The sequence below is a fragment of the Vespula vulgaris genome, chromosome 1, assembly GCF_905475345.1.
Source record: "Vespula vulgaris chromosome 1, iyVesVulg1.1, whole genome shotgun sequence".
In the NCBI taxonomy this organism is placed as follows: Eukaryota; Metazoa; Arthropoda; class Insecta; order Hymenoptera; family Vespidae; genus Vespula; species Vespula vulgaris.
The window spans coordinates 17,738,312-17,760,811 of record NC_066586.1 but is presented as its reverse complement, the minus strand read 5'-3'; the positions used below and the strand labels follow the sequence as shown (position 1 = coordinate 17,760,811).

Sequence of the window (22,500 nt, the reverse complement as noted above, 5' to 3'; positions counted from 1 at the left end):
ACTTTATTTATACACGTATCTAAGTACGTATGCGAATACATGGAAAACGAATAGAGCGTTCTGAATGCAGTTTATTATCTCTGCTTTTACAATGATTTAACAATGACAAACAATAGGTGGCAAATTACAGATGTAATTCTAGAATGGCATTGATGAACAAGGTTATCATTTGATATGAATGGATAAAGTTTTAAGCGAGAACAAGGCTTTTTCTAATTTTTGAAAAAGTTTCATTTCTTTTGGAAAAAATCGTGTAAAAAAATGATATTTCTTTTGAAAATAACGTAGACAAAAATAAAACTCTTTTTGAAAATTCGAAAAAGTCATGTTCTCGCTTAAACCATTATCTTTAAAATGATATCTCGTTCGTAAAAATTGATCAAGGATCAAGCTTGGAATCGTTTTTGGCGTAGATGCTGTTTTCGACATTTTTCGTGAAAAAGAATTTTATATAGTGGCGCCCCTTGAACTTTGCGGTAAAAGAGAGGAAGCTCGTACCCCCACCATTAATTTTTATATAAACCTTCGAGCGTTACCTATTCCATGTGTCGTCACAGTATTTAGGCATTAGAGTTTTCCGTACGAATTCTCAACAAATCGTGTTTTTATAACTCAGACACGTGACCATAGATATACCGATGAGATACGATGCCAAATACGAAACGGTTCTTTTGTTTTCGACCTCTGTTCGTTCATTATCGATTCTACTAGTCTTTCTGCGTTATAATCGTATCACCACTTGGTAATAATCGTTTTTCTTTTTATTCCGTTTTTTATATCGATTTTATTTTGATTATCTTATTGATTTAACGAAACTGTTAATTCGTATGATATTCTTTTATGAAATCGACGTGAAGAACAAGATGTGTTTATTCAGTCATCGTTACAAAGCTAATAATTCTCACCCATTTAATTAAATATTTTCATAAATTAATTTTAAACGTACGCTTGCGTTTATTAGATACAAATTTTCAAGTTCAAATCGACTTCGCAAACGTGTGTTGTTAACAAAACAAATAAGTCAATGATTTCGACGATTTTTGAATTAATTATCTTTTGTATTTAATATATAATGTACACGTGTGAGCTCTCTTTCTCTATATAATTAAGCTTGAATAATTAATACTTTTCAATATACGAATTTTATTCTTATTATCGTTATTGATCAGTGATATAAGTAGTAGCGAAAAAAAGGGATCAGTCTACCATTGAATCTCAAACAAAATAAATACAGCGATTCTCTTATTTCATACTCGCAGATTAGAATAAATAATTTCTTCGATTATTTGACATTCATTTAAGATATATAAAGCACTTTAATGAACTGTTATTAATCGATATATAACAATCATTTATAATAATTAAGTTTGTATATTCGTTTGAAAATTATAGTCTGTAACACATAGTAAACATGAAAGAATCTTAATTAAAGATTTCAATATTTACAAATTTTGAACTCGCGGTCGTTGGTTACGTGTAATATCAATAAAAATAAACTCTTGACTGAGTTTGGATGATACCAGATTACTTTTGTATTCCGAGGAGTGAACATCGAAGTTCTCTCTCTTGAAGAAAGGAATCGATATCGTTTGGTTCTTCGTCATCTTGGGACAGCATGCTCATCGTGCAACCATCAACAAAGACTTAAACTAAATATATTTTTATATGAAACATTATTTTAATATTTTCGTCTCTTATTATAACGATGATATTAATTTTTTTTTGTTTTTTTATATTCTATTCGTATTATTGATGACTTAGATTTCTCTTTAATTTTTAAATAATAGTAGTAGTAATAGTATAAAAGAACAGAGTTAGCATTAGCCTGTTTTTGATATTATTTACAATTTTAATAAGAAATAAAAAATATAATATTTGTAATAATTAACAATCTGCAGAAAATCTGCAGAAAAATATAATCTAGCATACGATTTCTTTTTGCTTTTGTCAGATGTACTGCTATTTTTACTACGTACAAAAATTTCTGTCACGCATTAACTCGATTGTTGAGTCAGACGTGGGAGGGATGATCGCTGAAGTCGGTACGATAGAAAAATGGTAAACAACCTTAAATGAAGTTGTTTTTCTCGAATTAATTTCGATTGTTCGATTCACACGTTGTACCTGACATCTGTCATGCAATAGAAAAAATGTTGTCCTAAAATACAAATTTACAAGTGCAATTAAAAAATAATATATATCCTATATTTACATTTAAATTACTCGTGAATAGAATATTGTCAATATAAAATGGATAGAAAATAGTTAAACACAAAAAAAAGGAGATAGAACTATGGCAGAGTAAGTCAGTTAGTGTAATAATAACTCAATTATGATTAATCAATTATGTACAAGTCACAATTGACAACAAGTATTCTTGTTCTAAAATTTACATATGTATATATGTATATATCTAGCCAAAAGAAAATAAATACATCGCAAAAGAAAATAGAGGTAGCAGAGGATCCTGGAGGAGCTGGAGAGGGTAAAAACGCGAAGAAAGGAAAGCGATTTACGAAATACGACCTTGGCAAACGATGGCATCGTTTTCGTGTCTTAACACCGACCTCTTCGATTCTACGTGGTTCCTTTGCGATGAACGATAATCATTTCAAATTTAGAAGCCGTGGTCGTCAAGCAGCACCATGTTCAGTCGTCGCAATCGTTTATGGTCGATTATTCGAGCCTAAAGAATGGATACAGGATTACGTAGATCAAGTTATTGAGTACGGAGATAAATTATTTCGCATCAGTATGATGAGAAATCGCGTGAAGGAAAGCGAGTACATGAAAGCTATCCTGGTACATCCAGAATTCTATATCGGCAATTATAAGATTTTAATTTGCGTCGAGGAGACTGGTATTTATGGTAATCTATTTAGCGAGGCCGCAGGATGTTCAGATTTTGCCGACGGCGTAATACAATTTTTCGACAGCAATGACGCTGGCATTATTACTGCTCAAGGTACGTCGGTAGCAATGTGGCGTCATTCCGACGTTGGTTTTTTACTTTTTGATCCTGGACCATGCGGAGAGAATGGTCTACGTCATCAAAATGGGGTCGCTTGTTTGCTCAGATTCAAATGCATGAACGACATGCGTAATCACTTTCTAAAGAATATGAACAGATATTACGATTCGAGATACTGTATAGACAAAATAACTATTTTACGAGTAAGCGAGGTGGGTCGTGGTTACATCGATAAAGTTACCGATGGAACCGATTTGGTAGTTGACAGAAGCGTTCTTAGATCTATTAATCCCGTTGATATAGACGAAAATAAGATGGATTGTACGAGGCCTGTTCCTAAAAGTGAAAAGATCAAGGTAATACCAGGTGCGAAATTTCACAAAGAACCATTGACCATAACTATTTCGAATTATAGTATCGATAAAAAGTTTGCTACGGAACCATTGGTCGACCAGAGTACTTTCGACACTGGTTATCCTTACGATAACATGCAGGTTAATATACCTTCGACTTTTCGAGACTTACCTAGAAAAATGGCAATTCTTCATGGCTTGACTCATGAAGCTAGCGACATATACAAAGGTAAAGGTGGTCAAAATGTGGCTAATTGTGTGATGGCTATTGCTATGAAGAAGATTCATCCTGTGAAGACCTGGTTGAGACCTAAATTAGACGAGATATTGACATTAGGTGACCAACTTTATTCAACTATAAAGACTGAAAAGCCTTTCATCAAGACGATGACTGCTGCTGATCTCAATGATACTTATATTCAAGTGGAAGATCATAAACTAGCGATTGACGTTGACCTCATGACTATTACTGGAACGGTTACTTCGAAACTTCTGGATATACTTAATTTAAAGCAAGCACTACATGAATTTTTCTTGGTTAATAGCGAAGGTATCATTGAAACTCCTTTGATGGCTGTAGCTATATGGACTCAAGATGATTTTTATTATGCTTTCGATCCACGTTATTGCGATAGTTTGGGTAATAGAATTATCGAAGAAAGAGTTAAGGGTGGCAAAGGTGCTAACAGTAATGCAACAAAACAAGTTCATGGAAAATGTTGCGTCATAAGATTCCCAGAATCTGATGATCTCGCTGTGTGGTTTACCAAGAATCTTGAACAAGCTCGAAAGAACGATCGATTTACCATACGACACATTACAATACCGGAAGATATCCCTGGCACTAGAGCTTGGAATGATTTCGAGCCAGCAACATCAGGCAAAACTTGGATTCTTCGTGGTGGAATCTCTAACGAAGATGAATTATTCGAAGATAACAGTAGAGGTATTCAAGGTTTGACTATACCTGTAGTATCTTTGATTATTGCCAAAGAAACACCGCCTGCAAAATGGACAAAGGAGGTCATCGACGAAGTTATTCGAGACGGTGACGCCTATTACAATGTTTGCTATCCACCAGAATTAATGCTTGAAGAGCGGCCATTACTTGTAAGTAATTTGAAGAAAAATTTTTATCTAAAAAATAGAAAAGTAAAGTTTGAATTAGACGATTCTGTAATAACCGGTGATTTGAATCCAACCCCTGGACATGATGTGTTAAATTTAGAAGAAGGAATTAAGAAATTTTTTGAGAATTATCAATATGGTATCGTCGAGGTAGGAAACTTGGCCGTTGGGATTTGGAAATTTGATGAAGATATGAAATACAAGCTTTGCGATAAAAATGATGAAAAAGTGACGTATTATTATTGCTTCGATCCAAATCCTCGTGGAAGATTAGGCAATGCGGGTGTAGCGGTGGGAGAAGAGGAAAATGTTGCTTGTGTGATACGAACACTCAATCCTGCTGATCTGTCTTCTTTAATCGCAGTAAATGCTGCTATATCACGGGCTCGTGGAAGCGAATATTTCATTCATAATTTGAAAAGTTTGTCTGTAGGTACACCGATGACAGAAGACGAATTAGAAACAGATAAGCAAGCTCCAGAAGAACTAGAGGTATATCATTACTCGAGGCTAGCCGAAGGTGGCGCAATATTACAAGGTAGTTTCAATCAAGCAAACGAAAAGACGTTTAAGAGACTAATGCGGGACAAACAACAAGCGGCGAGTTCTTTGGCTGCTTTAGCCATGACGAAACTTTATAATCCGCATTTATGGTATCGCGAGGTCGTCGATGATATATTGAAAATAGGCGACAAGGTAGCAACAAATAATGTTAATAATTTACCAGAGCCAGATATAGACGAAGAGACAAGAAATTTTCTTTTGCCGATTGAAGTAAGTGAAAACTTTGCCATAGGTGTCAATCAAATGAATGTAAGTGTGGAAGAAGAGTTTCTTACTGGAAAACTCAACGAAATCAATAGGCTTTTTGAACAATTCTTTGAAAATAATACTATGTGTGTAATCAGACAGGACAATATCATGATGGCGGTTTGGAAAGAAGGCGAGATTTTTTTCATGATGGATCCTAGAGGTAGGGATTCCCGTGGTGAACCTTCGGAAAGAGACCCAGCAGCTGTGATGTGGTTCACAAATCTTCCATCTTTGATTGACAAAATTAGGATAGGTTTTATCGAAGGTGAATCAGATATAATACTTGAGAACGTGACTTTGAACAATGCATTTCAAACACGTGTTTCTGAAATGGATCGTGTTACACGTACTACTTCTGGCGATGATCTTTGGCATCATTTTCCTAAATTTGATGATGGTGTTTGGAGCATTGGTGGGAACGTCAAAATGTCAGACGCTAGATTTGACGAAAGTAATCGTAACAATCAGACTGCAGCTATCGCCACAATGGCTATCATTTTCTCCAAAGTGTGCGAACCACGATATTGGACCACTGATGTTGTCGACGAGGTTATCATTACTGGTGATAAACTACACTCGAAATGCGTCGAGAGACTTGGAGAAGGCAAAGTACCGCGTATCAATGAAATCATCACGGAATTCTTTCTTTCTTCGCGTCGAATCGATTTAACGGTCAAGGATTGCATCGAAGCCGGCGATCTTAGTGGGAAACCACCTAAACTACAAAACTTGCAGAGTGGATTAGATAAATTTTTTCAAAACTACGACTCTGGTATATTAATTGCGAATGATAATCGACACATACCCATTTGGAAGTTTCAGGACATCTATTATACTCTCATACCTGATTGGATCACTCGCACCGAAGAGGAGGAAACAATAGCACCAAGAGTATTCCGATTTAATAATACCACAACTTTGTTTGAATATTTATTAAATCATCTTGGAAGAGAAGGCGATTATGAGATCACAGCGATCGACGTTGTTGATTGGAATAAATTAGCACCATGGAAATTCGATCCCAGTCCAGCAGTACGTCCATCGAACCTGCCACCATTAAACGCTTATCGTAGACTCCAAGGAGAAGCTCGTGCGATTCTACGAGGAAAGTATCATCAAGGCGACGACATATTCCCAGAAATTTTACGTAACAAGCAAACGGCTGCGAATTGCGTAGTCAGTCTTGGAATGTCCGTAATCAAGAACCCTATCACATGGACGAAAAAAACGATGAATGAGATTCTTCTTATCGGCAGTAACGTTCATCGCGAAACTATGAAGGCGAAGCCTGGAAAATTGAGAGTGGTACCTCAGGACATAATTAGAATCTTTTACGTAGGTGTTAATATCTTGACCGCAGATATAGAATCTAACACGGTATCAGGTATAGTTTCTATACCGCCAGTTGATCCCGAGGAAAAGAAAAAGAAAAAGAAAGCTGTCAAAAAAAAAGCTGCAGGAAAAAAAGCTAGAACGGTCAGGGTTCGAGCTCCTCCACCACCACCTATTTTACTCGAGGAGGGTTTGAAAAAATTTTTTGAAAATAATCGTGCTGGAATATTGGTTACTGGTCGTGGCATGATAGCCATTTGGAAGGACATGGGTGTTTATTTCATGTACGATCCTCGTGCACGTAACAATCAAGGTCTTCCGGATTTCTACGGAACCTCCTGCGTCATGTGGTTCGCCTGTATGGAACCATTTTACGAATTGATCTTTGCAAACATCGACGAACAAGAAAAATATACTACTTATCAGATCTCTCGCGTGATAATAAATACGGCAATGATCGAACCATTGCCATGTCCTGCTGATTTCCGTCCATATTTCGATTGCATAGCACCGCCTACACCTCTTACAACGATGAAGAGGACGACAACGTTGGCTGTTGAAGTTGTGACAGATTATTACGTCGTTGATGAAGAACAAAGTGTTCTACGTGGTACTTTGCACATGAATCATCGTCTGTTTGACACAAGAAATAGAGGACTCCAAAGTACTGCCATTGCCGTAGTTGCTATCGTAGTTGGCTTGTTACACGTTCCTTCTTCTTGGACACCAGAGCTGGTCGATGCTATATTGAAATACGGAGATCAGTTACATTCTGATAGCGTTCGTGCCGCACGTCCAGGTGCCAGAAATCTCTCACCAAGCGAACTCTTGACTGTTTTCATCGTAGGTGATTTTCGGGCTACCATACACATCCACAATCATACCGCAGCTGGTCTCCTATTAGTCTATGATTTATCTGAAACTTTAAACATGTTTTTTCGTACAAATTGTGCCGGTATATTGCATACTACCAACATGGCTGTTGCTGTTATGCAACATTATGGAAAATTTTATCTTTTCGATCCGTGCTCTCGCAACGAACAGGGTCTAGCTAGTTTCGAGGGTGCTGCTTGTGTAATAAAATGCGACAATATCATGAGAATGGCCAAAATATTCATCATGAATTGTAATTTGAGAACACCCAATGTTTACACTTTGAATGCCGTGAATATATTGAGTCTGCATTTCTTCTCGGATGCCAAATCATCTTGTCCAGTTAAATGCGAGCAGTAACGTGTTATCGATGTATATACTAAATTATATTAATGTAACTTGTAAAATTATATTTAATTATAACGGGTGTAATAATTCTGTAATAAAAAATACCATCACATTGCTTATCCAATATATTTATATATTGAGATTTAATTTTTTTTTTTTCGACTTTCTAAATAAATTTTAACTACGAAGGTATGTGAATAAAGTAACGTCACGCTCGCGACAACATTCTCAAATGGCTAATTTTATTTATAGGTTTTCTTTATGACACAAATCACTTTTAGCATCTACATGAGTAGGAGTACAGGCTAATACGAGAATGAATTTGATACAGATCACTTAATAGTGTAAATACAATGTTTCTTTCAAATTACACGCTATAAACTAGATACTTAGAAAACACTGTACAACGCAGCTGAGAACTGTCGATGATACTTTACAATATGATACAACCACTCATTTTGTTTTCTTTTATTTTTTTTTTTTGAAGCGAGACGATTCCTTATATATCGGTGGTGTTGTCCGTTTCTTTTCTTTTTTTTTGTTTTTTTATGTTCTTTCTCTCTCCCCCTGTTATTTCTTTTTGTTCTCTCTCTCTCTCTCTCTCTCTCTCTCTCTCTCTCTCTCTTTTATAGTTTCTCCTTAAAGTTTACCGACCGTCACGAGAATCTCGTTGTAACATAAACAACACATTATCGCGAACGCACAGAACATATCCGATAGGCCATGTTTGAACGGGTCCATGGGACTCACCATTAAAAAAAAAAAAAAGAACCAACGTTCGCTTGCTTACCGTTTCGCGTCTTTTGCTTTTTTTTCTTTTTCTTTCTTTCTTTCTCTTTTATTTATTTATTTACTTTTTTTTTTCTAACATGGAAGAGCGTTTAAAGCACCCCTTCTAATTGTCGAGCATTGACGTTGTTGGAAGGTCTCCGTACACTTATTAGATGTAAAAATGCGACTCGAGAAATACCCGTAGATCGGACCGACGTTTCTGTATGTTTTTATGTAAATGTGTATATATGTGTGCAAGCGCGTGTGTACATGTAATAGTAATTGTAGTCGTCCTTTCGATGCTACTAAATGAAAATAGCAGTTGTGGGTGGTGGTGCGTTCGCGCACGAGTAAGAGCTTAGGTACGTGTTATGCTTATGTCTCTCTTTAATCCGTACAACATGAAATATATATATATATATATATATATATATATATATATCACTCTCTCATTTTTTCTTTTAAGCTTTCTACTATTCGCCGCTGTTGGGGAAGGTAAAACAACGCATGTGTACCCTGACGACTCTCTCTTCTTTTTCTCCGTTCTTATTCGCTTATTTGTATCGTACACTTACATACATACACTCACTCATACACACAGAGAAGGGACCGCATGTATAGAGTCAACAAGATGATGGTGACGACGATGATAATAATGATAATGATGGCGATAATGATGACGACGACGACGACGACGATGATCATGATGATGATGATTTATCTCGCACATCGTACGTACAGAATAATAAAATCGCACATGACTCGATACAAAGTCTCTTTTCTCTCGTGGTTACACGCAACTACCAGAGTACAGTTTAGAAAACCACGCTCTTCTTTTCTCCGTTTATCCTTTTCTTTATTTTTCCTTCTGCTATTTGATTTCCTTTTTTTTCCTCCTTCCTTTTCTTTTCACACACATTCTTCTCCTTCCCTTTTCCCTTTTTACGTCGATATTTTGTCCTTGCCCGTACTTACTCAGTAGGTACTACAGTTTCTCGGTCGAAGGTCATGACTGATTGATAGCGTGAACGTGCACCCCTTCGATCCTTTCTACGCGCTTCTATCTTTTCATTATCATTATCATTATTGTTATTATTATTATTATTATAATTATTATTATTATAATTATTATTATTATTATAATTATTATTATAATTTTTTTTCCATTTTCTTTTTATCTTTTCTTTTTTTTTTTTTTTAATTTTACTTCATTTTTTCATTTTTCTCTTTTCAATCCGATATTCGCCCCCATCGCGACAATACGTTAACAGGAGCAAGTTAAAAATAGATGGAAGAACTCCTTTGTTGGACGAAAAAGTGCACGCTCGCAAGATGAATGCAATCGCGGGCGCATTTTTATGCGCATGCGCTTGCTCCTTTTTTTTCTTTTTTTTTCTCTTTCTCCTCCCTCCGTACGCGACGCACGACGACTGACAGAACAAAATATTAAACAGATCGTAAATGTAAAAAATATGTATTATCAATAATATTATTGGCATATGAGACGTTCTTATGGCACGTTTTAGTCTTTCCTTCTTTCTTATAACTCTTTCTCTCTCTCTCTTCTTTCCTTTCCTTTCCTTTCCTTTCTTTTTGTTATTACTCAGTGACACGAGTTTACAGCTCATCATCGTAATTTAGTCGAGTAAACGAAGAACAAAAAGGAGACATTTATCGTTTTATTATTATTATTACTTGTTTTGTTTTATTTATTTATTTATTTATTTATTATTTTTTTTAATCTCACACTCGCTCTATCTCTCTCGCTCTCACACATTACACTCTATACTCTCTCTCTCTCTCTCTCTCTCTCTCTCTCTCTCTCTCTCTCTCTCTCTCTCTCTCTCTCTTTCTCTCTCTCTCTCTATCATATCTCTCTCATCACCCTTCTTGCATGCCTACCGGGTGCATCATTCTCCCTCCCCCCGTTCTTCTTCATGCAATTTTTTTCTCGATCGAGTCTTCTCCCATTGCACTTTCCCATTTGTCGCAACAAATGCACCGTAAGTCGTAATCACTTTTATATATGTACAAAGAATCGCTTTTTTTTCTTTCTTTAATGAATGCACTCACACGAGAAGAGAAATCTCTCATTATATTTTTGTCTTCGTTTTGTTTTTTTTTTTAACTTTTTTTTGTAGGTATTATTATTAATTTTTTTTCTTTTTTTTTTTTCATTAAAAGCTTCGTATTGCGCGCTGCTTTTTCTTTTCTTTTTCTTCCTCTTCTGTTTTCTTAGTTTTCTTTATTTTTTTTTTTTTTTTTTTTTAATTATCATTATTAATATTATTATTTGTTTTCTTGGCCGGGCAAGATTTCTATCAGATTGCAGATCGAGAGATCGGCGAAACAAAAAGGAAGATCTTTCGTATGATTGTTATTCTAATATAAAAAGTTAAAATGAAATAAAATAAAAAAGAAATTGTGCGAAGAGAACTCTTTATCGCGTTGTCATGTTTTAACAAACTCGAATTACATAACGATGTTATTTGTTAATCCCATGCAACAGAACAGGCTGATGTGCGAATCCAATGGAAAATTTTTTTTTGAATTAGTCTTACATCTAATGCTCTAATATGAGATCTAATAATAATATTTTAAAGATGGATAATTAATTACAATAAACTAATTATTCGATCGTTTCTTTTAATTGATAAATACTTTGTCGATTGTGATGATAATATTTATAAATTATAATGACATAATTAAAATTTCTACATAAATCAGCCCGCCTCTAGTTACATGATCGATATCGATCTATAACGCATAATACAATCGACGTACGATCTACAAAGATTTTCTTTTACGACGTAATAATATTAATCCACAGACATATCTCGAGATCTTCATCAAGTAATTTTCTTGCTCTCTTTCTTTCTTTTTATTATTATTATCGGACAGCAGAAAAATAGGCAAAGAAAAACAAAAAAAAAAGAGAAACACAAAGGAAAAAAAAAAAAGAAAAGAAAAAGAAAAGAAAATCTAATCTAACGCAATGACAGATGTATTTTAAACTTGTCCCAAATTTGTTCGGACAATTTACGTTTTGTTTCCTTATTCCTTTCTCGTTTACTTTTGCACGATACACACAACGGAGAAAAACGCAAATGTGTATAAAAATATAAAAAAAAAGAAAAGAAAAAAAAAGAAAGCGTTTGTTGGGGTAATTCAATAGAAACATTAATAATCTCGTTTTTTCTTTTCCCCCTTCGTATAACAATAAAAATATATGCCGTCCTAACGATAACGACGCGCGTTAAGAAGCGGACACTAAAAAATAAACAGAAAAAATAGACAACACATTAATTAGAACTTAAACGTTGTAACTGTTTGTAACGTTGTAATCTGTTTTTCTCTGTCTCTCTCTTTCTCTATATTTCTCTTTCTTTCTCACTCTATTATCTCACGTTCACGCATACATATATATACGCATCATACGCTACTTTCGTTTTCTAAATCTTTCTCGCAATCGTAATAATAATTTTGATCGATAAAATGTACGTTTAGAAATCTTTGACATAACTACAGTCGCATTACGTACAAACGGAAAAATATTTCTACTAATAATAATGATAATAATAATAATAATAATAATAGTAATAATAATAATAATAATAATAATAATAGCAATAATAATAATAATAATAATAATAATAATAATAATAATAATAGTAATAATAATAGTAGTAGTAATATTAATAATAGTAATAATAATAATAATAATAATAATAATAATAATAATAATAATAATAATAATAATAATAATAATAATAATAATAATAAAATAATAGATACTACTACTACTACTACTAATAATATAATAATAATAATAATAATAATAATAATAATAATAATAATAATAATAATAATAATAATAATAATAATAATAATAATAATAGATACTAATAATAAATGACCTTTGCACTTCCGTATATAACGGAAAATATACATATATATTTTCTCTGACACTTAATGCGCATGCAGTTTCAATTACTTCATCATTATCTCAAAGATTAGAACGATACGAAAGCGAATAAGATTTTTGTTCTTTTTAAATAGGAGAAAGTAGAGGGTGAGAAGAAAGAGGTAAGATTGGATAATGAGAGGACGAGGAAAAAGAAGAAATAGAAGGGTTTAAAGATGAGCTTGAGAGAGCTTTGAAGAGTTCGAAAGTTAAGAGGTCAGGAAGGGCATGCATAAAAAAAAAATAAATAAAATGAAGTAAAAAAAAAGGAATAAAGAAAAAAAAACAGAAAAAATAGATATATATTGCGAGTTAAACGTGATCACGCCTTGGTCAGAGAGATTTTTATTTCTGGAAGCTCTTGATTGCACTTTCAACACGCGTTGAGAAAGTAGTTTCTCTTGTAACAGTTATTGATCGACCGGTCGATCAATAGATCATTCGTCGTCAAATACGATATCGTAAGATAATGTTCGATAGTTTGTTTGTTGATTTTCGAAAGAATAGAAGAGAGACGATGCGACACAAAAATCAACATCGTCAACACGAAGAACAGCACCCGCTCCTAAATCGGACACGTGATTTTACCTGAGATTTGTCTACGTAATTCGTTAAATATTATGCAATGGAGATCCATGTGCGTTTAGTTTTTCTTTTGACGCGTTTATATATATATATATATATATATATATATATATATACATATATATACATACATATTTCTATTGATATTATATAATATAATATAATAATAATAATATTAATACAATAATATTAAAACAAAAGAAAAACTAGAAAAGAAATCGAAAAAAAAGAAAACAAAAAATAAAGGGCAAGTAGAAAAAATAATTTTTTGTCAATCGTATCGCGTTGATAACACAAATTTAAGATACGTTATATATCTGTTAGATAGAAGTTAGATGATTATAAAAAGGAAACGGGAACTTTCGAAGATGTAAAATATAGACGGGTCTGAACGAAATAAGAATCTAATAATTTATATATATGTATATATACATTATATATAAAATAATAAATATACATATATATATATATATATAAAAGAAAGAAAGAAAAAGAAAAAAAGAAAATTACGTCAAAAATAAAAGAAGAAAGGAACGAAAAGAAAAAACGAAAAATAATAAAAAAAAAAAAAAATGGAAGAAAAAAAAGAGAACGATGAAATCTTACACGCTAATTAATCGGACTGTGTGTATAGACTTTTAAAGAAATAACAAATTACATATAAAGGATAGATTATTTTGACATCGTGAGTTTCGAACAAACGAATTAATAATAAAATGTTTACGAGTTACTTAATTCTTCCCTTTCTTTCTTCTCTCTCTCTCTCTCTCTCTCTCTCTCTCTCTCTCTCTCTCTCTCTCTCTCTCTCTCTCTCCTCTATTTTCAGCTGTCCGCAATTAATTAATTATTTTAATAGAATATAGTACCTGGCACAGGAACATGACCTTTCAGTCATTGGCATCACAACGTAACAAATATTACCAGCTAGTTTTACGTCGGCACTCGTTCTCCATTTTTCTTTCTCTCTTTCTCTCTCTCTCTCTCTCTCTCTCTCTCCATCTCTTTCTTTTTCTCTTTCTATCTCTCTTTCTCTATACGCGAGATACATAACGCATACATACATATTCTTTCTTTCTATTTCGTTCTCTCTTTCTCTCTCTCTCTTTCTCTCTCTCTCTCTCTCTCTCTCTCTCTCTCTCTCTCTATCTACCTTTCGTCCTTCATTATTCATTTTTTCTTATACGAGCGACTACAGTCAGACGCTTGGTCCTGAGTATTTCTACAGCATACTTTATTCGTTAAACGAAACGAAGTAACGTCTGCCTTCGTCTCTCTCTGACGAACATACATACATACATTATTATTTTTTCTCTCACTCACTCACTCACTCTCTCTCTCTCTCTCTCTCGTTCTCTATCTTTCTCACTCTCACACTATCGCACATTCTTAAAAGAGCTTGATCTTCGAGATCGAAAAACTATCGAAGACAACACAACAAAAGTGGATGATCTTTCGTTCGTGATGATGCTCCTGTCAATGGAACCTCGCTCGGAGAAGAGGAAGAGGAAGAGAGGAAAAGGAAGAGGAAAGAGAGGAAGAGGGAGAGGCAGAGGCAGAGGAAAAATGACGGAAGAAAAACAAATTGAGTAATGGTAAAAAAAACGTGGCTAATGGTAATGATGACACGATGCTAATAATGATTCCGATGATTCTATTAATGCTGCTACTGTTGTTGCTACTGTTGCTGCTGCTGTTGCTGCTGCTGAAGATGATGATGACGATGATAATGATGATGATTGTGGTAGTGATGATTGTGGTTGTGGTTGTGGTAATGATGGCTGCGGTGGCAATGACGAAGAATTAGAAGAACAATACGAAAAGATATAAGTAACGATTACATATCAGAGCAGCACTTTGTTTGCTTGTCTCAGTTTGATGATCGATAGGATCATTCGTTCTCGGCCGACATTACATATCATATCCCGTAGTAGAGCCGAGAAGCGCTTTGGCACGGTAAATGAAGACAGTCGAGAGGAGAGAGGGACGACAAATATAATCGTTCCAAACGCGAGAGACGACGGGGGCCTCCTTAAAATATTCGGCACCTCATCTCGCGATACTTCTTTTTCTCTTCTTTTCTTTTCTTTTGTCATTTCTTTTCCCTTCTTTTCTTTTCTTTTATTTATTTATTTATTTATTTATTTATTTATTTTTTTTTATTTTTCTTTTCTTCGCGGAGAGACACGCAAAAAAAGACATGCGTGCATACGTTCGCACGCACGCACGCACGCACACTTGCACACACGCATACACACACACACACACACACACACACGCACACACGCACACATTTCTTCTCTGCTGGCACACTTGGACAAGAATCCACCGAACGATCCTCGGAAGTCCTTCGTCCCCTCACATCGTGCATATTATATGCTTGTGTATATATATATATTTTATATATACCCTACGTGTTTTATATAAGAACGTTCGTGAACGACGCATTATCTCATCGAAAGCTCGATTGTCCGTCCTTTTACTTATTTCTTTTATCTTTTCTTTTTTTTCATTTCCTTTGTATATTTCGCTAGAAACAACACAAGAGACGACGATAATTGAAAAAAGGCGAAGAACCGAAGTCGAAGGAGTACTTCGCTGCGGCGTCGATGAGGACGACGACGACGACGACGATTGAGAAAATCTTCTCGTTCCTCGTCTTTTTCTTCTTCTTCTTCTTCTTTTTCTTCTCCTCCTCCTCCTCCTTCTTCTTCTTCTTTTCTTTTCTAATCGTTTCTCGATTAGTCCATGCTCGACGATTAACGTCGATAAACGAGGAGGAAGAATAGGAGCATCGAACGAAGATTTAACTTCGTTCAACAATGACGTTCTTTCGATCGAACGACCCTGTCTCTCCGAATTAACCGTCATCGTCATCGTCATCGTTACCGTCATCGTCCAGCCTCTCTGTCGCGCACAGTAGATACGTAGATGGACCCCTTGGATGACACCGTGTGTTGCAACAGTCTTGTCACGTGGGTCCACCCGGGGCTACGTAACGCTGATCGCTGGATTGGAGGGACCCGAGGGTGGTGCTGGTACGACTTCACTTTTTATACACTGCCCGGTGAGTTGATTCACACTCAACGGATTGTTGATGTCGTGAGGATTCGTACCAACTGGATTACGATGCGGCTGTTGCTGGCCCTGTTGTTGAGCCTGCTGATGCTGCTGTTGCTGTTGCTGTTGCTGCTGCTGCTGCTGCTGTTGCTGCTGTTGTTGCTGCTGTTGCTGCTGCTGCTGCTGCTGCTGATTACTCGGGTTCGGCAGAGGTGGCGGAGGCACCGGAGGTGTCAGAGGGCACGGACACGGGCTGGCTAGGCTCGAAGGCGATGGTAACACCAGCGATGGACTGGCCAGACTCGACAACGCGGACAAACCTCCAGGACTACTCAAGGATTCATCTTCCTCGGGAGTACCTGCCTCCCCCACGCTGCCTAAATTATCCTCCGAATGATCGTCCTCACCTTCGCCGTCGGCTTCACCGTCGCCTTCTCCTCCCTCCCCCATGTACCTGATACATTTCTTCTTACGTCTGGAAATAAGGGTGATCGGATTAGTCCAATTACGTTCTCATAATAGTTTTCCTTCGTCTCCCATCTTCTTTCTCTCCCACCCTTTCTCTTATCTCTTTCTTTCTTTTTTTCTTCTTTTCTTTTCTTTTTTTTTTCTTTTTCTTACAAAAAGAGATCCGATCGATCGATCTATCTCTTTCTTTTTCTTTTTTTCTTTTTTCTTTTTTCTTTTTTTTATTCACTTTTTCTATATCTCTCTTCTCGATCTCTCTTTTCTCTACCTTCTCGATCTTTGTACGACGTTGTAACGTTCTCGTCTTCATCGTAGATCTCTCAGATTTTTTGAAATTACTTTTACGAATAATCGTATTCCCTTTAAATGTTAATATATCGTAGACGATGAAGGAGAACGGTACAAAGTCGATTTCAAAGATTGATATCTAGTAATAATTACCAACTAAATTAACATGCGATCACTCGTAGTTCGTTGCAACGGCACGAGCGCAGGAATCCATCGTGTACGTTTGCATGCTTGATTAGAGCACGTTTCTCATTCTTTTTTTTTTTTTTTCTTGGAATTGAAGGTATCACGAGAAGATTACCGGATGTCCTGCGCTCGCACAACATCGCCATTTACTCTGCTCGATACGATTCACTCGTAGCAAATGCCATGCTTCAAAAAGTTAAGAGACTTAGCAAGCATAACTGTGTGTCAACAAATGGTATATATATATATATGTATGTATGTATACATAAATACATGGAAAATAAAAAAGAAATCTTCAACGGAGAAAAAAAAAGAAAACAAAAAACCAGGGAAAACAAAAAGAAAAAAGGTGGAACAAAAATCATCGTTATCATTAACATCATCATCATAATCATAATAATAATCATAATCATCATCACCATCATTATCATTAATAGCAATAACAAACAACAACAATAATAAAATAATAATAACAACAACAACAGCAATAGAAAAACCGGCAATCAATCGAGTGACCTATCACTCGAACAAAAAACGCAATTTGCTTTTTGTCATTTTTTTTTGTTCTACTATTATTTGTATTGTTTTTTTCTTTTTCTTTCTCTCTCTTTTTTTTTTTTTATTCAGGTGTATGTTACGTGGAACTTGGAAATTTTTGATCGACGAGAGTCCCGTTTCGATGCGCACACAATTTTTGTTTATACCAATCGGCTCGACCTTTTTGATCTATCAAAATATAACGAAGATAATAAGGAAATATATATTTCTCTCTTTCTTTCTTTTTTCATTTTTCTTTCTTTTGTTTTTATTAAACAGAACAAAAATTGCGTGCATAAAAACGGGAAGTTAAGAGGGAAATAATGGAACGCTTCGATCGTCCACGTGAATTCTCCCTCTATCTCTCTTCTCTCTTCTCTTTCTCTCTCTCTCTCTCTCACTCACTCACTCTCTTTCTCTCTCTCTCTCTCTCTCTCTCTCTCTCTCTCCTTCACGACGTGCTTTCGTTTAATAAGAGATAAAAAGGAAAAGACAAAGAAAGAAGGGGGGGGGGGAGAAAGTTAAAAAAAAAAATAAAGAAAACAAGGAAAATAGAGAAGAAAAAATCTGACAGATTAGAGATTAATAATTAGATAAATATATACGGCGGAGAAAATATCCCTGATTAATAATATATATCGCTGATCGGTTGACGTAATAATAGCAAATGAAAAAAAAGGAAGAGGCGCATCGGAGCTACTACTGCAATAAATTTTGGAATAAAATGAAGCCAACACGCAGGCTTCGCAGTCGAGACGTTCACCGCTCTGCCATTGGCTCTCATTATTTTTCATCTCTCAGCTGAGTTACCTCGTTATATTTTTTCTTTTTCTTTTTTTTTTTCTTATTTCTTTTTTTTTCTTTTTTTCATGACTGACATTAGCTCGGCCGTCGGATGCGACGGAGGAAAAAAGGAAAGAAAAAAACGTTTCCGCGCAAAATTATGTAGGTTACTATCGTTCTCGAGGAGCGTAGTAGTAGACACGTCATCAAAAAATTCTATTTTTTCTTTCTTTCAGTATTTCTTCTTTTTTTTCGTACTTTCTTTTCTTTTCTTTTTTCTTTTTTTCTTTTTTTCTTCATTTTGCGAGAACAACAAATCTCAGGAATTAAGAGAAGCAAGGTGCTAATAATTAAATGATTAGGCGGCACGCGTGCACGATCTTTCAAAAATTAAAAAATCAACAACAACAACAACAACAAAATAAATATTAGGAGACAAAAAAAAACAAAAACAAAAACAATAAACAGGAAAAACGAGAACGTTATCTCTTTTATATATGTATATCCACGAGAAATTCGCGACGAGTGTGTGTGGCCGCCTCTCAATATATTCTCTGATCTTATTTTAAAAAGGAGTTGTTACGCATATTATATATTATTGTATATTATAAAACACATCAATGTGGCGTTATATATATATATGTATATGTTATGAATAAGTAAAACGATTAGATACTAAAAAATAAAACAAAATGAAAAGATAAAACGAAAAATTGAAAAAAAATAAAGATAAAAAATAATTAAAACATGTATATATATATGTATATATATATATATATATATATATATATATATTAAATATTATATATAAATATCCGTATACACATTGTTGTAACCGTATGAGAAACTGCCATGCCAAAAATGCGAAACGTACAACTCTCTATATATTAATAATAATAATAATAATAATAATAATAATAATAATAATAAAAATAATAATAATAACAATAATAATAATAATAATAATAATAATAATAATAATAATAATAATAATAATAATATAATTATGGGTATATATATATGCCAAAACGTTTCGAAACCGAAAAGAAAAACCTGTTATACATATATATATGTATATGCATATACGTATTACAGACCATCCATGCTAAAGAGCAACACTGATTAAAAAGTTCAACTAAACGATAACAAATAATAACAATAATAAGCTGTAAAGAGCCACAACAATGAGAAACAATGCGAGCATCAGGGCGTCGCTTGGCCGCTCACTATGCCACAGGCTCGTTGCACATATAATTTTTTCTTTCTTTCATATGTTATTATTATTTTCTACTTTTTTTTCCTTTCTTTTTTCAATTTTTTTTTTGTTTATAAATATATTCACTTTCTTTCTTCAGTCGGTCATTTTTTTTCGCTATCCTTTCTCTCTCATCGTGTACTCATTTGATCATTCTCTCCCTCTCTCTCCCTCTCATTTTCTCTCATTCTTTTATCCTCTCTCTCTCTCTCTCCCATTTTCTCTCACTCTTGTATTCTCTCTCTCTCTCTCTCTCTCTCTCTCTCTCTCTCTCTCTCTCTCATTCTCTCTCTCTTTTTTATTTTTTATTTTATTTTTTTTTAAAAAACAGAATCGCGATTACAACGAGCAATACGAGGGCATTAGCGAGGGCATTAGCGAGCCCTTAGGTTTAAGTCGGGACTGACCACTGTTTAAGAAGAAGTGTTGCAGTAGAAGGGAGGCGATAGGCTTGACTAGAGATTAACATAAGTGGGTTCTTGCTGAGGCGAGGAGGTATTGGAGGCAGTGTTGGTGTTTGGCGGGGCAGTGGTCGCCCCAACCGTTCCTCCACCACCTCCAGCCCCGACCCCGGCCCCCGCGCTACTTCCCACACCATGATGGATTATACTCGCGTGGATGCCCATCCCCGCTCCATGCTCCACTGGGCTGCCAAAACCAACCACCAGCCATTAAAGGGGCGCTCGCATCGAACATCGTCACTTAATCCCACCTTCTTAAGATTAACTACACCGTATCGTCGTCACCCACACGCATCATCCCAACATATCATCCGTTTCTTTTTTTCTTTTTTTTTTTTTTTTGGTATTTTTTGTCTTTTTTGTCTTTTGTTTTTAACATATATACTTTTTTTTTTTTAATATTTTCTTTAACACTTTTTTTCTTAACTCTTTATTTAATTATTTGTTTATTAATTTTTTCTTCTTTTGTCATATCCTTTCTTATATGTATATATCTTTTCTTATTTATTTATTTATTTATTTATTTATTTATTTATTTATTTATATATATATTTGTTTTCGTCTTTTTTAATATTCATAAATTCATTATTCATTTTGCAAAACCATCTTTTTCGTTTGATTACGATCGCCACGCGGCGAGGCCGGCAACGACTTCGTGTTATTTCTTTATTTTTATTATGCTTGTGTCTTATATCTTTCATGTCTCTGTTTTATGCGATCAAAATTCTACTCGGCGTATATTGCATCATAATGTTTTTAATCGTTGTCGTTGTCGACCTCGCTGGAACGAACTCTTTGAGAGTATCAAAAAGAAAATACGTACGATAGGAGTCCGGAATTTATTATTAATAATAATAATAATAATAATAATAATAATAATAATAATAATAATAATGATAATAATAATAATAATAGTAGTAGTAGTAGTAGTAATAATAATAATAATAATAATAATAATAATAATAATAATAGTAATAATAATAATAAATGTGTAGTAATAATAAATGTATTTTTGATGTACCGACGGTGAACGCGTTTGGATTGATTGATTGATTGATTGATTGATTGATTGATTGATTGATCGATTGATCGATTGACTGATTATTGATTGCTTGTTTTTATTTTTATCCTCGTTTGTACTAATCAGAAAATATGTCTCCCAAATGTGCCCCTCGTTAACGAGATTCCCATAAAATATTATTATTTTCAGAGCTGCCACTACTTAAGATCTCTATGCCTTTCTTTTTTTTTTTTCATTCATCAAAAATGTTTTTTTCTTTCTTTCTATTTTTTTTTTTCGAAAAAAAAAAGCTAGAGACTATTAACCTCGGACCGAAAATATTATAATATAATCAATGATTAATAATTATTAATAACAATTCGAGAGAAAAAAGACCGTGACTTTATATCTTAATCGTTCTTTTTATATTCTCGATCGCTCGAAAACGCCGATGGGATTCGTTTTCGCCCCTTTAATGACGTCCAGGACAATTCACAAGCCCAGCCGGGAGTAGAGGGGCGTTTTTGGGCGCACTACACGGGTGCAGCGGTATATATGTTTACGGCGGTTAGTGGCGCTAAAACGGGTGGTGATGGCTCGTGATTACCGATAGAAACTACAGTGTGGTTCTAGAAGAGATATTTACAAGCAAAGTACAGTAGAATATTGTTTGCCGTCCCTATCGATCGCCGGGATAAAACGTGTTGTATATATATATCTACATATATGAATGTATATATATATATACATATATACACACACATATATATATATACACACATTAAATATATGTATATATTGGAGATAAATTCCGTTCATTTTTTTGAGTTCATATTTTACGTTCTCTTTTATTTATTTATTTATTTTTTTTAATATTACTATAAGCTTTTTTTGTTAATCTTTTGGAAGACACATTTTCTGACTATTCGCAGCATTTTCTGCACGATTTTGCGTATATGTAATTTGTGAATGTTTTTATTTCCTTTTACTTTGTTTTCTTTAATTTTTTTTTTTATATCTGTTCGTTTTATTTGAAATATATATATATATTTTTTACATATATTTTTTCTTTTCTTTTTTCTTTTTTTCTCTTTTTTTAACGACGCGGAAAAAGATCTTCCTTCGTCCGAGGATACACGTTCGTTCGTGATAGGAGCGTGGGTTTAACGTATAAAAAGTAATACACTCGCTACCTTTTCGTATTCCCTTTTTTTTCCTTTTCTTTTTTTTCTTTTTGTTCGTTTCATTATTTTTTATTTATTTTTTACTTATCTTTTTTTTACTTATTTTTTTACTTTTTTTTCTTTTGAGCTTTTGATTTTCTCTT

General features: G+C 34.3%; 2 protein-coding genes across 7 annotated transcripts in view; one reads left to right on the top strand and one right to left on the bottom strand.

The window, feature by feature from the left end:
* The window catches only part of LOC127061489 (uncharacterized), an 8,746-nt gene extending 50 nt beyond the window's left edge, over positions 1-8,696 (top strand). The window contains exons 1-2 of the mRNA XM_050988421.1: positions 1-2,301; positions 2,418-8,696. The exon at positions 1-2,301 is cut by the window's left edge and continues 50 nt beyond it. Of these exons, the coding sequence (XP_050844378.1) occupies positions 2,294-2,301; positions 2,418-7,830 (5,421 nt within the window). The 5' untranslated portion in view covers positions 1-2,293 and the 3' untranslated portion in view covers positions 7,831-8,696. The remainder of the gene's footprint in view (positions 2,302-2,417) is intronic.
* The window catches only part of LOC127061502 (uncharacterized), a 42,697-nt gene continuing 28,603 nt past the window's right edge, over positions 8,407-22,500 (bottom strand). For 2 of the 6 annotated variants that reach the window (XM_050988479.1, XM_050988487.1), the window contains exons 10-11: positions 20,120-20,360; positions 16,522-16,670 (exon numbers count right to left, since the gene is read on the bottom strand). In XM_050988479.1, coding sequence (XP_050844436.1) covers positions 20,168-20,360 — 193 coding nt within the window. In that variant the 3' untranslated portion in view covers positions 16,522-16,670; positions 20,120-20,167. Of the gene's footprint in view, positions 16,671-20,119; positions 20,361-22,500 lie in introns of those variants that run through there. The other 4 variants (XM_050988458.1, XM_050988469.1, XR_007780882.1 and 1 more) reach the window with 3 other exon arrangements.